Genomic DNA, 15,144 nt, shown 5'->3' on the forward strand with positions numbered 1-15,144 from the left:
ATTCAGTTTCAGTTTACAATCAGAATAATGTAAAGATGAGGAACAAAATACATTTTCCTTCGACACACGATGGAAAGAAACCAGCTCAATCAACTTGAAGAGAACCACTTGGACCTTAGACGCACTAAACACAAGCTTCTCCTTTTTACAAGACTTGATTGAACTCTTACTTAAACTCAGAAAACTTCCTCAAGACTGATCTATGCTCTCAAGTAGTGTAGTTAACTTCTTAAAGGTTTAGGAGGGTTGTATATATAGACCAAGGGTCAGAAAATGAAAAACATGCTTCCAACTATCAGTGATAATCGATTATCATAAGTGATAGATTATTTCAGGCCGTTATGGGTTTTTAGAAAATGTGATAATAAATTATCCTTAGTGATAATCGATTATTGACAAACCCTGAACAATATTAAACTTGCAGTGATAATCGATCATCCCCTATGATAATTGATTATTTTCGCGACCAATCCTTTTCTGTTTTGGCTTGTGATAATTGATTATCCCCTGTGATAATTGATTATTGACATAATGAAACACTAAGTTATGAAACTCCTAAGTGCTTTATAATTGCAAAAATGATTCCTATACAATGAATTCTACAATGTATGCTTTTAACATTTATAATATGGTTCTTGAAGATTTCAAGTGTATCATCATCAAAATCACTTCAAAGCAACAATGCTTTATTGATAACAATGATCATTACAAACAAGAAAGACAGATAAACAACAACACAAATGAAAGAGTAAGCTAATGTACCAAAAGGTTTTTTCTAAACGTTTATAATGTATCCATTCATCAATCACACATGCCAAACATATCACAGATTCATACATCCATACAACAATTTACACGAACTCAATTATCTGGATACATGCCTTTGACACAGGGCTTCACTGTAGGTGTGCACTTGTAGTGATATTTATACTCTCTAGAGTCATAAACAAAAAGGGTTATCACCATACCACCTACAAGGTTAGTTCCCTTCATCGTACCACTCTTACCACAAAACTCATTCTACTTTATTTAAGTGTTAATAGTTATTACAGTTCAAGATACTTCCTTGCTAACCTTTCCATATGTCAATGCATACACTCACATTACCACATTACATAATTTTTCCTTGAAATTCTCTTAACAACATCTCAAATCACATTCTTCATCCATAGAAATGACATCATACATATTAAGCATGCACAAGTCCCATAATAAATCCCTAATCTATAGCAAACATGCATAGAATACAAAAGTAAATCACTTCAAAAAGACAAAGAATTAGAAAAGTCAGAGAACAACACATTGATGCTCAAGCTAACACTTAGTGCAAAAACTCTAACAAAAAAGAGCATCAACGCCAGGTCTGATCACTCAATGGTGGAACAGAGGCTCAACGCCATACTAGAAAATACAACAGTCCAATTTTTGATCTAATATAGTCTAGCTTTGATCTGATGCATTTAAGGCTTATTCAAATGACCAATTTAGTATCACTAACTAATAGTTAGGTCTAAAAACAAGTTTTAATGACAACTGGGATACCAATTTGCCCAAATGACTATAGACTTAGTGCATCAAATTACCACCAAACCAAACCAAATCCAAAACAACACATATCATCAAATTTCTGAACAAAACTTCACGATCAAATTTCAGAACAAATTTTATAACAAATTTTAGCATACAATATCACTAATTCAAGACAACAATTTTCTTCAATCAAAACCATTTTAGACTCTTAAATTCTTCAAAAACAGAATTTACAATCCAATTACAAAGTACAGTTCAAGTTTAACATGCACAAAAACTAAAAATGTGCCATTGATATTCAAATACAATAATTAGCTAATTGATATTAAAATACATAAATTAGCTTATTGATATTAAAATACATAAATTGGCTTATTGATATTAAAATACAATAATTAGCTAATTGATATTAAAATACAATAATTAGCTTCCCTTGTCTAAGAGAAGACCAAACTGCTCTAAAAAGCCTAAAACAACTCCACAAGCACGTGAAGTTCTATTTGTTCCTACGAACCACAAAAACACAATTAGGACCATTGGTTATTATAAAGTCTTATAGACGACTCAAACATCACATGCATCCACAACAGACTCTCGCATGCAAAGTAAGGCAAAATAAACTAAAAACAAGAGCAAAAAACCAACTTACTCTACAATCAGACGAACATAGGGTAGAACCTTATAGAGAATTCATAGAACTCTAGAAAAATGATTTTTAGAGAGATGATAGGTTTTAAATTAATGAAACTTCTTCCTAACAAAACTATTTATATTACAACTTTTTAATATCAAAATAATCAAGTTTCACTACCTTTAAACTACCACCACTTCTAAAATATCATTTTCTATGTCTTTACGTATACATTGTTAATCAACTTTTATAATAAAAATATAAAATTAATATTAATATAATTTTCAATTATAATTATAATAAAAAAATTCAAATTAGTATTTATTTTTGTATATATTTTAAATATTTTCATGATTTCTTATCCATTGATACTAGAATTGAATTATTGAAACTTAGTAACTTATTTTATTATTCCACCTTCTTTGTGAACCATACAATAAATTGCTTGCAATAATATTATCTCACTTTATATGAATACTTGATATACATCACTATAACTCATTTCATTCCTCTCTACATATATTTTTCTCAAACCATTTTTCTTTATGTTTGCATATAAATATTCTACAGCTATCTCACCATCTTATAGATTCAAAAGTTTCTAGTGACCTACGGACTCAAACCTTAACATTTCATTCTATGCTCCCAAACTCAAAATATTTTTTTTTATTTCTCTTATTTTAATTTTTCTATAGAAATGTATATACATTTATAATCCTAAATAAAATAAGAGTTGAATTTCATAATTACTCGTGAAATGATGTGTAAAATAACTAAAAATTGTTATCACACACTAGTGCAGTCAAGAGAAACGAAAGTGTTTATTTTTGCCTATAGGTAGTGGTTCTGCAACCGAGGTATATTCAGGCGAGGCAAAAACGGGTAGGCTTTTGCCTCGGTTGTGAACCGAGGCAAAAAGGTGTAGGCTTTTGCCTCAGTTCCTACTAACCGGAGGTAGTATGTTAGACTCTATTGCCTCGGTTGGGACCTGAACCGAGGCAGTAAAGTGTTTTTATTCCATTTTTTTTACGTTCGGTTTTGCCAGCTTTTCTGCCTCTCGCGAGATCGATCGATTGTGACTTGCCTCTACCGTCTAGGTTGATTTGAATGTGGAAACAACCACAGCCAGACCGAACCGTAAAAGAAAATACACGAGCAAGACCATGAGATCAAAAACCCAACTCAAAACGAAAACCCTAAATCCTTAAATCGCAAAATCAGATAACAAGAACAAAAATTTCCAAAACCAAAGAATATTTAAATCCCTAATTTCAAATCTCAAGATGCGCCTAAGCTGTCGAAGTCACCTTCCTTCCTGCATAAACAAACCAACGCCGAGAAGCAAAATGGACTTTTCCCTTTATGCGAAACACGAACCAGAGTTGGAGAAGAGGAAAAGGAGGTTGACGCCTCCCTTATTGCAAGGCAAAACGAAACGAGAAGAAAAGAAAAAGATGAAGATGGGTGCTTCTTCCTTCTTGTGAAGTCGCGACAGAGGAGTGAAGAAGAGAACAAAACATTGTGCGAAGAGAACTCCAAGGGCGAGAGAGAATAGCGACGCAAAACCTAAACGAAGGCATTATATCTAAAAGTGCCTCTCTTCGCGAAATTTAAACCTAAACGCATGTTATTACCTCGGTCCGTGAGCAAACCGAAACATAAAACGCGTATGGCATCGACTAAGAGGGAACCGAGGCAATAGAGGTTACCAAAATGGATTTTGGAATGTTCGGTTTCAGAGGATGTGTGCTTGTGACAGGACATACTGCCTCGATCCATGGGCAAACCGAAGCATAAAGAGCCTACGACATCGGCTACGAGGGAATCGAAGCAATAGAGTTTACCAAAATGGATTTTGGAACGTTCGAACTGCCTTGGTTTTGAGCAGCAATAGAGGCAGTATACTCGTTCAGCATCGGTTCTTAATGAACCGAGGTAAAAAGAGCCTACAACATCGGCTAAGGGGGAACCGAGGCAATAAAGGTTACCCAAATGAATTTTGGAACTTTTGGTTTCACAGGATGTGTGCTTGTGGTAAGACATAATGAATTAGAACATTCGGTTCAGAGGATGTTTGGTTCTGGAAGGAGATACTGCCTCGGTTCTAAGCAGCAACCAACCGAGGTAGTATACCCGTTCGACATCGATTCTCAATGAACCGAGGCATATAATGTCGCTATAACTACGAAAATGCCACGACGTTATTATATGCTTCGGTTTTTGCGAAACCGAAGCGTATATATGTGTTAAAAAGCTTGTTTTTAACTAGTGACAATTTTAAGGGTATAATAATAAAAATGTATGGATAAAAAAATGTTGTTATAAGGTGTATCCCTTTATTAATGGTTATAATTATTTAAGAAAATATACTTATATAATATCAAATAACATAAGAGTTTCATTTTCATAGTTACATATGACAAATCTACAGAAAAATTGAATGATTGAGTTTTTACTTTAAAAAGTAAAATTATTTATCACAATTTAAATTTAAATTTTATTTATTTAATTATTTATTTATAAATTTAGTCATATATCTATATAATTTCTCTATATATTCTTAGTAAATCCTTCCTAAGATATTAAAGATAATTCTGATAATTTTCTCAATGAAAGAATTCCTTTGGTGATAGTGAAGTAAAGATTAATTCTAATATATTAGAATTATAATGAAAATAAAATTTTGTCTTATTCCATACTAATAACGCTAATTCTTATCGGTATCTAAGTCCCATTTTCTTGGTAAATCAACTCTTTTCTAGCTTAAAATTTGCTTAATCCTCTCTTATTAAATTCTATTTTGGGCTACACTTATTAAATATCATCATTAATCCCCTTGTTTGTATCTAATTTTGTGTTATGGAAGAACCTTCACCAATTTAACACTAGTAAAAAAAAGAGGTTTTTAACTCGCACATTACACTTCGATTTCAGAAAAATCGAAGCGTATCAAAATGTAGTGACAATTTCGTAGTTTTTTCGAAACTATATACCTTGGTTTAGTGGGAACCAATGCCTAGAGGGTATAGTGTCTCGGTTCTTGAATCAACTGAGGCATAAAACCCTACAGAAAACCCCTAAGGTAGAATTTTCATCTTACACCTTTTTTGTAAGGGGGTTATTGCTTCAATTCCCATGGCAACCAAGGCATATAACCCTGCAGAAAGAACCTACGTCAGACTTATCATCTGACACCTTTTTCGCAAGGGGGCTATTGTCTCGGTTCCCTTGCAACTAAGGCATATAACCCGGTCACACTTGCAACCTCTGAATCTGAACTTTCTGAAATACTTTTGTCAACTCATACTGCTTCAGTTCTGTGACTAACCAAGACAAAAGACTCTACCAAATCTGTAGAGATTGGTATCGCGCAACGGAATGTTTTTAAAGAGCGTGAATACAGTCAATAACTAAGAAGGGAGGGGTGAATTGGTTCTTTTAAAAATTATGATTTTCTTTTAGGACTTTTGTCAAACAGTTTAAAAGCGAGAGTTATAGAGTCAAACAAAATCACACAAAAGTTTTATCCTGGTTCAAATTAACATATTCTACATCCAGTCGTTAATCACTATAAAGAGTGATTAACCTTTTCCACTAAAATATTGTTTCGAATTACAAACAAATTTGTGCAAAGATTAAGGAAAAGAAAACACCTTCCTTTGACACACTATTGGAAGGAACCCAACTTAATAAACATGAAGAGAACCGCTTCGAATTTAGACACACTAAACACAAGCTTCTCATTTCCACAAGACTTGATTGAACTCACACTAAGACTTGAGAACTTCTTTAAAATAAATCTGTATTCTCAAAATGGCTTTGTTACTTCTTAGAGGTTTAGGAAACATGTATATATAGGCCAGGGGTCAGAAACTAAAAAAATATGCTCCCAACTGCCAGTGATAATCGATTATAATAAGTGATAATCGATTATTGGAGGTAGTTATGGGATTTCAGAAAAAGTGATAGTCGATTATCCTAAGTGATAATCGATTATTGCCGCACCCTAGACAATATCAAACCAAATAGTGATAATCAATTGTTCCCTATGATAATCAACTATTTGTGTGAGCAACCTTTTTCTATTTTGGCATGTGATAATTACCGCTCAGCGCCACTCGATTACAACTTTTTCTGCATTCTGGTTGACTTTTCAGCATTCTGGTTGACTGGTTGACTTTTCTGGTTGACTTTTATGGTTTTTGGTTGACTTTTCAGCATTCCCATCATTCGGTACTTCAATTCTTCTTTCAAATCATTCAATTAGCCTACAAAATCAAGGGAATCTTGCACAAAACCATTAAATTCACCTTCAACTGTCTTATTCACAGAACTAAAGCAAAAATATGAGTTCAAGCTAGTTTCTAAGTCTTAAAGGTTGCTTTTGGTATCAATTTTAAGCATAAAAATAATAGTTTTTCAACTGTTATCAACTGTTTTCCCATGCAATGTATGCTTTTTTTTTGCTTATTCCTTCTTCTGTCCTGATTGTATCTTTCATCAGCTTTCTGCTTTGTCTTTAAATCTGGACAGTCAGGCTTTATGTGTCCTTCTTTTCCACACTCATAGCAAGTAACAGTTGTAGCTTTTGCTTTCCTTTTTCCACCTCTAGAATTCCCTACAAAGTTAGATACAATATTTCTATTCTTATGAATTTTGTAAATTTCTTTACCATCATATTCATGGCTTCTTTTTCTGAAATGTCTATATCAGAATCTGCATCAGACTCGTTTCTCTTGGAGGCTTTCTTGTTGGTTGTTTTGAGAGCAATTGACTGTTTCTATTCAGTCTCCTCTTATTCTTTCAATCTTCCCAGCTCTAATTCGTGTTCCCTGAGCTTACCAAATAGTGTGGCCATATTCATAGTGGTTAGATCTCTAGATTCAGATATAGTCATTACCTTTGGTTGCCAACTTCTGTTGAGACTCTTTAAGATATTTATATTGATTTCTTCTATCTCAAAAGACTTTTCCAAGTCCAATCAGATGGTTGACAAAGTGGGTGAATCTTTCCTGTACATCATAGATGGTCTCTCTAGTCTTCATCCTGAACATTTCGTATTCCTCGATTAGAGTGTTCTTTCTGGCTCTTTTCACTTCATTCGTCCCTTCATGAGTCACCTCTAGGACTTCCCACATATCCTTGGCACTTTTGCATGTTGACACCCTGAAAAACTGATCAATCGTAAGCGCAGAAGATATAATATTTCTACCTTTAATATCATATTAAGCTCTCCTATTTCCCTTTTCATTCCACTCAGAAAAGCTTTTCAAAACAGGTTTTCCATCAACTAGTTTTGTGGGTTCGAAAGGACCATTTAAAATAGCATCCCATACACCCTTGTCTACAGATTCAAGAACGATTCTCATTCTGATTTTCCAAAAAGGGTAATTTTCACCAGCAAACAGCGGATGTCTGTTTGTAGATGTACCTTCACCGAAGGTTTGAGAAACAGAGGCCATCAGGATCACTTAATCGATTTTACAAAAAAAATTAATCGATTAGTTTTTCAAATAACTTTTGAAAACCAGCTCTAGTACTAATTGTTAGAAAATAAGTGTCTTGTTTCTCAATACCAAGAGGGAGTGAATTGGTGATTACTAAAAACGAATGTTTTTTAAATCTTTTTGCAAACTTTGAATGATCTTTAATTTTTCCTGTAATCTAAGCAGTAAGTGTATGCAATTGGGCCATAATCAGGCTCGAGTTAATCAAAAGCCCACTATGAAACTTATAAATACAGGTTTGAAGTAAGGAAGTACGTGATCTACATTTACTGCACCATTTATATTTAAATTGTCGAACGTTGAGTTGACTTTGACATTAGAGTGCCTTTTAGAAATACATTTCGAAAGGTTTGGGCAAGCAACTTGGACGATCGATTCAACCTAACAATAAAACTTCTAGACAACTTTCAGACTTCAAACGACCCACCAAAATTTAGACCATTTACCTCTAACCCTACATCCCAAAGTGATATATAATTTGTCTTTCGAACACTACACTAAAAAGTCGTATCTAAAACCTGGTTCAAACATTACACTAAAAAGAATCTAAAATTTAAGTCATAATGGTTAACTATTAAAAAAAATAGATTTTAGATAAAGTAAATTACTGAAATAGATTTTGAAGTCAAGATACAAATTCCCAGATAATTGTATTAGGTTTTAGACGTGATATTAATAAATTTGATAGAGTCAATATAATTTTGGATATTTTGCACTAAAAAAAAGCTTAAAAAATAGAATGTTGGTATTTGTGAGTAAAATTTATGTTTTCTTCAATTGAGATATACAATGAACTATGCATGTGGATGTTGTGATTTGCTCTTCAATCTGATCTCTTTATGAATACTTTGACATTCATCATTGTAACTCATTTCATTTCTCTACTTTATAATCCCAATCTTCTTCTCTAACCATTTTTCTTCATGTTCGCATTAAAATATTTTCCAATTCTTATACATTATGGTAAGAGTCTCTTTCATCCATGGGAAGCTTCCATTTTACTATTGGATTACTAGCGTCGCACTGTTTTGGAGCAACACTCTAAGTTTATCTTTTCCTTCGTACCAATCACAAATTTTGACAATCTTGAAAGTTCAAAGGCATTGCGAAGCTTGTTCAATGAAAATCAAAAGACATATATATAGATGAACGATAGCCTGATTTAATTTTTCCTAAGCTACAATCCATCAACGTTCTATTGTTTGTTGTGTCAATTTAAAAGAAAAGTACCTTCCCTTTTTGAATCTGAATCATCCATGTAAAAGGGATTATTGGAATTACTTTTATTATTATTTCATTATACTCCTTTCATGATTCTACTATCCCGTAACTTTAAATTGAATTAATTAAAATATTGAAGTAGTCAGATTTAGATTGAAGTAACGTTGTTGTGGTGTTTTGGTGTAACTTTTTTTATTATTACTATTAAAATTGTGCAAGAATGGAGTCAATTGAAGCCAATCTTAAAAACTCAGTGGTAAGTGTGAAGGGCGTGTTAGATCTAGAGAAGTTGGTTAAGTACACGTACAAGAGAACTGAGAATTATGTAGCGATCGTGAAGCTGGAGGTAGAGAAAAAGAAGAACAAAAAAGGATTAGAGTTGTTGATTTAGAATTGATCTAATATGAGTTAACAGATCTACTGTGTCGATGACATATTATATCTCTATATATTATATTGTTGAATCAATCTAATATGCATTTCATAATTTATATCTTTATATATTATATCGGTTGCTGAATAAATCTAATATAATAAATGCAATATACCTGTTTTGCATTAGAGAGAACAACAAGTGTGAAATATTCTCATGCTAATTAAGTGACAAATTTTGGAAAAATGATGGTAGAGGAGTTATAAAAAAAATTACGTTTATTAAATACCGTTACATCTTCTTGTCGGCTATGTGTTAAATGAGTGCTTTTAATGGAGGTTACACAAAATTGATTATTAACAACTTGGATATATTTAATTCATAAATTACAAAATTAAAATTTTAAAATTACGTATTTTGGAAATTAAAGTTCTCTATGAGAGACAAATCTGCTTGAGTTGAGTAAATATACTATAAAATATACAATTCTCCATCTATGAATTATGGTTGATATACTAGTGGTTTCAAATATATATTTTATTACAAAACTCAGGAGTATAAATTAAATGTCTCACTTTTATGAATATATACAAAGAAAATGTTGTACGATTTGTAAAATGTAAAATATTAAATATATTGCTAGATAGATTTTTTTTATAAATTTCATATTTAATTGGTTCAAATATAAAAAAAAAGTGAAAGAACAGGAAAAAATAAATATGGTAAATATTTCGTTCATAATTAATAACATTTAAGCAAAAGTAAATATAACGAAATTTAAAGATGTAAAAATGAAATAGAAATAATAATTATTTAGCTCTGGAAAAGTTTTATTGCTAAATAATATTGTAATTTTGTATTTTATAGTTTGAGATGTTGCAATCATAGAACTCTCTTATATATGTGGTTAGGAAAAGTGTTTTAACTCACCAACACCACTCTAGTTTTGATACTCAGGGCATTCTATCCATTACTTTTTGTGTGTGATGATAACACCCACAACCATGTCAACGAAGAATCCTGTTGGTTTAAGATTGATGATGTTTATGCTGTGTGTGGTGTCGCAGGTTGTTAATGGAGAACAGCAAATCAGATGCCTTCCAAAGGAGAGGGAAGCACTCCTCCAATTCAAGGCTGCCATTGTCGATCGCTACGCCAAGCTATCCTCTTGGACCACTCCCGACTGCTGCCAATGGGAAGGAATTCGCTGCAGCAACGTCACCTCCCATATTCTAAGCCTCGACCTTCACTGTGAAATTGATATTGGATATGATGATCAATATATAGAAATCTTTGTACCTTATCTGAGTGGAGAGATTCACAAGTCGTTGATGGAGTTGCGACAATTACAGTATTTGAACCTCAATACTAATTATTTTCCTGGGAGTCACATTCCAGAGTTTCTTGGTTCTTTCAGAAACTTGAGATATCTTGATCTCTCGTACTGTCATTTTGGCGGAGAAATTCCCAGTCAGTTAGGCTCTCTTTCTCATTTGAAATACTTAAATCTGGCTTCGAATTCTTTAGAGGGTTCAATCCCTCATCAGCTTGAAAATCTCTCCCAATTGCAGCATCTTGATCTCAGTGGCATTTCTTTTGAAGGAAATATACCATCTCAACTTGGAAATCTCTTCCGGTTACAGTATCTTGGTCTCAGTGGCAATTATTTTGAACAAAGTATACCATCTCAACTTGGAAATCTCTCCCAGTTACAAGAGCTCTATCTTTCTGATAACATCAACTTTGCCCATGGAGGTCAGTGGCTCCCAAATCTCCTTTCTTTAACCCATCTTTACTTGGATTCTGTACCAAATCTTAATCGGTCACTTACTTTGTTGCAAGCGATTGCAAAGCTACCAAAACTAAGAAAACTAAGTTTAGTTAATTGTAGCCTTTCCGATCATTTCATTATGTCATCCATGCCTTCTAAGTTCAATTCTTCTACTTCCCTCTCAGTCCTTTATCTTCCTTGGAACACCTTCACGTCTTCTTCAATGGTATTCCAATGGGTGTCAAACATAACTTCCAACCTTGTTGAGCTTGACCTTACTGGTAACCACTTGAAGGGTTCCACCTCAAGTGATTTTGGCATGCTCATGCATTCGCTTAGGTACCTTGACCTCTCCGCTAATTATTTCAAAGCCACGGATTTGAAATCTTTCATGAATATATGCACCTTAAATTCTTTATATATGCATTCAAACAATTTGATTGAAGACCTTCCCTCCATTCTCGGTAATTTGTCCGGTGGTTGCGTTATACACTCATTGCAAGATTTGGGTCTAGTACATAATCACATCACTGGCACTTTGCCTAACATTTCAATATTCTCTTCTTTGAAAACGTTGCTTCTTGATGGAAATAAGTTAAGTGGAGCAATACCGGAAGGCGTCGAGTTACCATCTACGTTGGAGGACTTGTCAATTGGATTCAATTCATTAGAAGGTGGAATTCCAAAATCATTTGGGGATGCATGTTCTTTGCTCTCATTGGACATGTCTTATAATAACTTGAGTGATGAGCTTCCGATGATAATTTTTCACTTGTCTGGATGTGCTAGATATTCATTGGAACAATTATGTCTAGGCATGAATCAAATCAATGGCACACTACCTGACTTCTCAACATTCACATCTTTAAAAACACTACATCTTTACAACAATAAGCTAAATGGAGAGATTCACAGGGACATTCAATTTCCACCTAAACTGGAAGGCCTCTACATGTATTCAAATTGTTTAAAGGGTGTGCTGACTGACTACCAATTTGCTAATATGTCTAAGTTACAAGTCTTGGCTTTATCTGACAACTCATTGGGCTTGGAATTTACTCAAAATTGGGTCCCACCTTTTCAATTGTTAATTATCGAATTGAGATCTTGCAAGCTAGGTCCAACATTTCCCAAATGGTTGCAGACGCAATATAAATTTGTCCATATTGACATTTCAAATGCTACAATATCAGATACTATTCCTGAATGGTTTTGGGTTAAATTACCACTACAAAAAGTGATGAAGATGAATATTTCATGCAACAATCTACAAGGTACAATTCCAAATGTTTCATCAACATATGTTTCCATATCCATGTTCCTTGGATCAAATCAATTTGAAGGTTCTATTCCTCTATTTCTACGAAATTCTCAACTTCTTGATTTATCATATAATAAATTCTCAAATCCTCTTTCATTTTTGTGTGGAGAAAATGCAATTTCAGTTCAAGTTGTTTTAGACATTTCATATAATCAGTTATCTGGAGATATCCCAGATTGTTGGAAAAAAATCAACTCACTAGTTTATTTAGATTTGAGTTACAATAACTTTTCAGGAAAAATTCCAACTTCAATGGGATGGCTTCTTGATCTTCAAGCATTGTTGTTGAGAAACAACAATTTAATAGAAGGAATCCCTTTATCCATAAGAAATTGCACAGAGCTAGTAATGCTTGATTTGTCAGAAAACAAATTATCAGGATCTATCCCTGATTGGATTGGGACTAATAAAGAGTTGCAAATATTAAATTTGAGAAAGAATCAATTCTATGGAAGTTTACCGTTAGAAGTTTGTTGTTTAAGAAACATTCAAGTCTTGGATCTCTCTCTAAACAACTTATCAGGAAAAATTCCTAAATGCATACAAAATCTTACTTCAATGCTTCAAACAACATCTTTAGTAGATTATGAAGGTCATTCATATATGTTGTTTTATTGTTCTACTGGAATCGGCATGTCATACAATTTGAAAGCATGGTTGACATGGAAAGGTTCAAAACAAATGTTTATGAATAAAGGTTTGTCACTTTTAAAAAGCATTGATCTCTCAAGCAATCATTTTTCTGAAGAAATTCCTACAGAAATAGAGAAATTACATGGGTTGATTTCATTGAACTTATCAAGAAATAATTTGATCGGAAAAATTCCTTCAAACATTGGAAAGTTAACATCACTTGATTCTCTTGATTTGTCAAGAAATCAACTTGTTGGTTCAATTCCTCCAAGCCTTGCTCAAATTTATGGACTTGGTGTGTTAGATTTGTCTCATAACCATCTAACTGGAGAAATTCCAATAGGCACGCAATTACAAAGTTTTAGTATATCAAGCTATGAAGATAATCTCAATCTTTGTGGACCACCACTTGAGAAATTATGTATTAAGGGTGGATCAACACAAGAACCAAATGTTGAAGTTCATGAACATGACTATTCATTGTTCAATGATTTTTTTGTAAGTATGACATTTGGATTTGTTATAAGCTTCTTCATGGTGTTTGGCTCAATCTTATTCAAAAGTTCTCGGAAACGTGCATATTTCAATTCTTAAATGACTCAGAAGACAATAATGTTCATGCCAAGATACAATATTTGATAACTTAAGCTCGACAAATATTAACAGGTAATAATTTCATAGGTTTTATATAATTTGCTCTCTCCGTATATTATATGCATATTATCATGTATCCCTTCTTTACTTTTTTTAAAATATTTTTATTTTATGTTATATATAGAATAACTTTTAGAATTCAATGAGCTGCTTTTGAAACTTATTGTGTCAAAGACATAGGTTTTATATCGTCCAAAGAGGAATTAAATGCGTAAATATAGCATGTTAACTAATCAAGATCAGGACTTCTTATTAGATGTTTCATATCAATTAGAGATAAAACGAATTTACAATACATGAGTGTATAGAAATCTCATATTACAAGTTAGTTTTGTAGAATTGATTTAGGCTTAAAATTTACTTATTAAAGTTTATCTTAGCATAATTTGTTGTTGTTGAGTTTTCTTATCATCCGTTATTGGACTCTTGTTGAACCATTTATTGACATCTAGTCTCGTGTCTAAAATTTATGTGTCTTGATATAAGGAAGTATTGGAGATCTCACATCGATTAGAAATAAAATGAAGTCACAATATATGAATAAGTAAAAACACTTTACAAACTAATTTTAGACATAAAATTTACTTATTAAGACTTCTTATATTATATATTTTTAGTAAAATTATATCCTGAACAACCTTTTTGCAAATTTAGATAAAAGTTTTGCATGACTAAATAAACTAGAAATAAAACATTGATATTCAATACTTGATAGTCTTATTAAAAAAAAGCAATGGCTTCCTTGCTACCATGAATCATGTTTTCTCACCTAGTAAACTTTGGAGATTTTTATCCATTATTTGTTTTTTCTAATTAACCTGAATATTATTCTTATTACTTCAAAATTTTAAACATATCAACTATATTTTATTTTTATTTCTAGGGAATAAGAATAAGAATTTTATTTATTTTAATGTACACATTTTCAATAACTAACATTCTTTTCATTTTATTTTTCAATTTCAGGGCAATTGAAACCTACCGATCCTCTTGCACGACTTTACCTTTGAGCTTGTTAATTCTTGGACAAGGCAATGATTTCTTCAAACTGTTAAGATATGCCAAATACTTTATTAAGAGATATTAGGCAATCAAATATTTTGTTAGTTATAATTTAGAATTATTATAATTTGTGCAGATCTGTACACCTGTCATTCATTTAATAGAAGAATTATAGGATCCTCGTATGTATATATATGGTACTCTACTCTTTGAAATAATACATCAGAATAGGAATCAGTGCTTCTTTTTCCTTCATTGAATATTTCTGATGGCTTCTTCCGATAAAAATCAATCTAACTTTGCCCTTAATCTTTTTGTTGTCACTAAGTGATATGATCATAAATGGGGCAACAATGAAGAGTTTCAAAGTGACAAAAGCACAAAAAGAGTAGAACAGGTTTCAAAGGCTTGTATTTGCCTCTTTGATTTCTTTTCATTAGTTCTGGTAGAATAATCGCTTATAAACCCTTCTTTTCCTTTAAGCACAAGCAATGTGGGACT

The 15,144-nt window shown here is 32.5% G+C and overlaps 1 protein-coding gene across 2 annotated transcripts; it reads left to right on the forward strand.

Annotated features, from left to right (window-relative positions):
* The first annotated feature begins 10,203 nt into the window (after positions 1 to 10,203).
* LOC108344188 (receptor-like protein EIX1) lies at positions 10,204 to 14,896 on the forward strand. 2 transcript variants are annotated; one of them, XM_017582653.2, is made up of 2 exons: positions 10,204 to 13,653; positions 14,608 to 14,896. In XM_017582653.2, exon 1 carries the CDS (start codon positions 10,249 to 10,251, stop codon positions 13,579 to 13,581), a length of 3,333 nt encoding a protein of 1,110 aa, XP_017438142.1. In that variant the 5' UTR covers positions 10,204 to 10,248; the 3' UTR covers positions 13,582 to 13,653; positions 14,608 to 14,896. The 2 variants fall into 2 exon arrangements, with proteins under 2 accessions (XP_017438142.1, XP_052723247.1); XM_052867287.1 differs by having other exon boundaries at positions 10,204 to 11,017.
* The last annotated feature ends 248 nt before the right edge of the window (positions 14,897 to 15,144 follow it).

Source organism: Vigna angularis, chromosome 8, assembly GCF_016808095.1.
Source record: "Vigna angularis cultivar LongXiaoDou No.4 chromosome 8, ASM1680809v1, whole genome shotgun sequence".
Lineage (NCBI taxonomy): Eukaryota > Viridiplantae > Streptophyta > Magnoliopsida > Fabales > Fabaceae > Vigna > Vigna angularis.

Bases quoted from the DNA above. Each gene is read 5' to 3' on its own strand.
- LOC108344188 (XM_017582653.2), top strand. From the start codon at position 10,249: ATGATAACACCCACAACCATGTCAACGAAGAATCCTGTTGGTTTAAGA.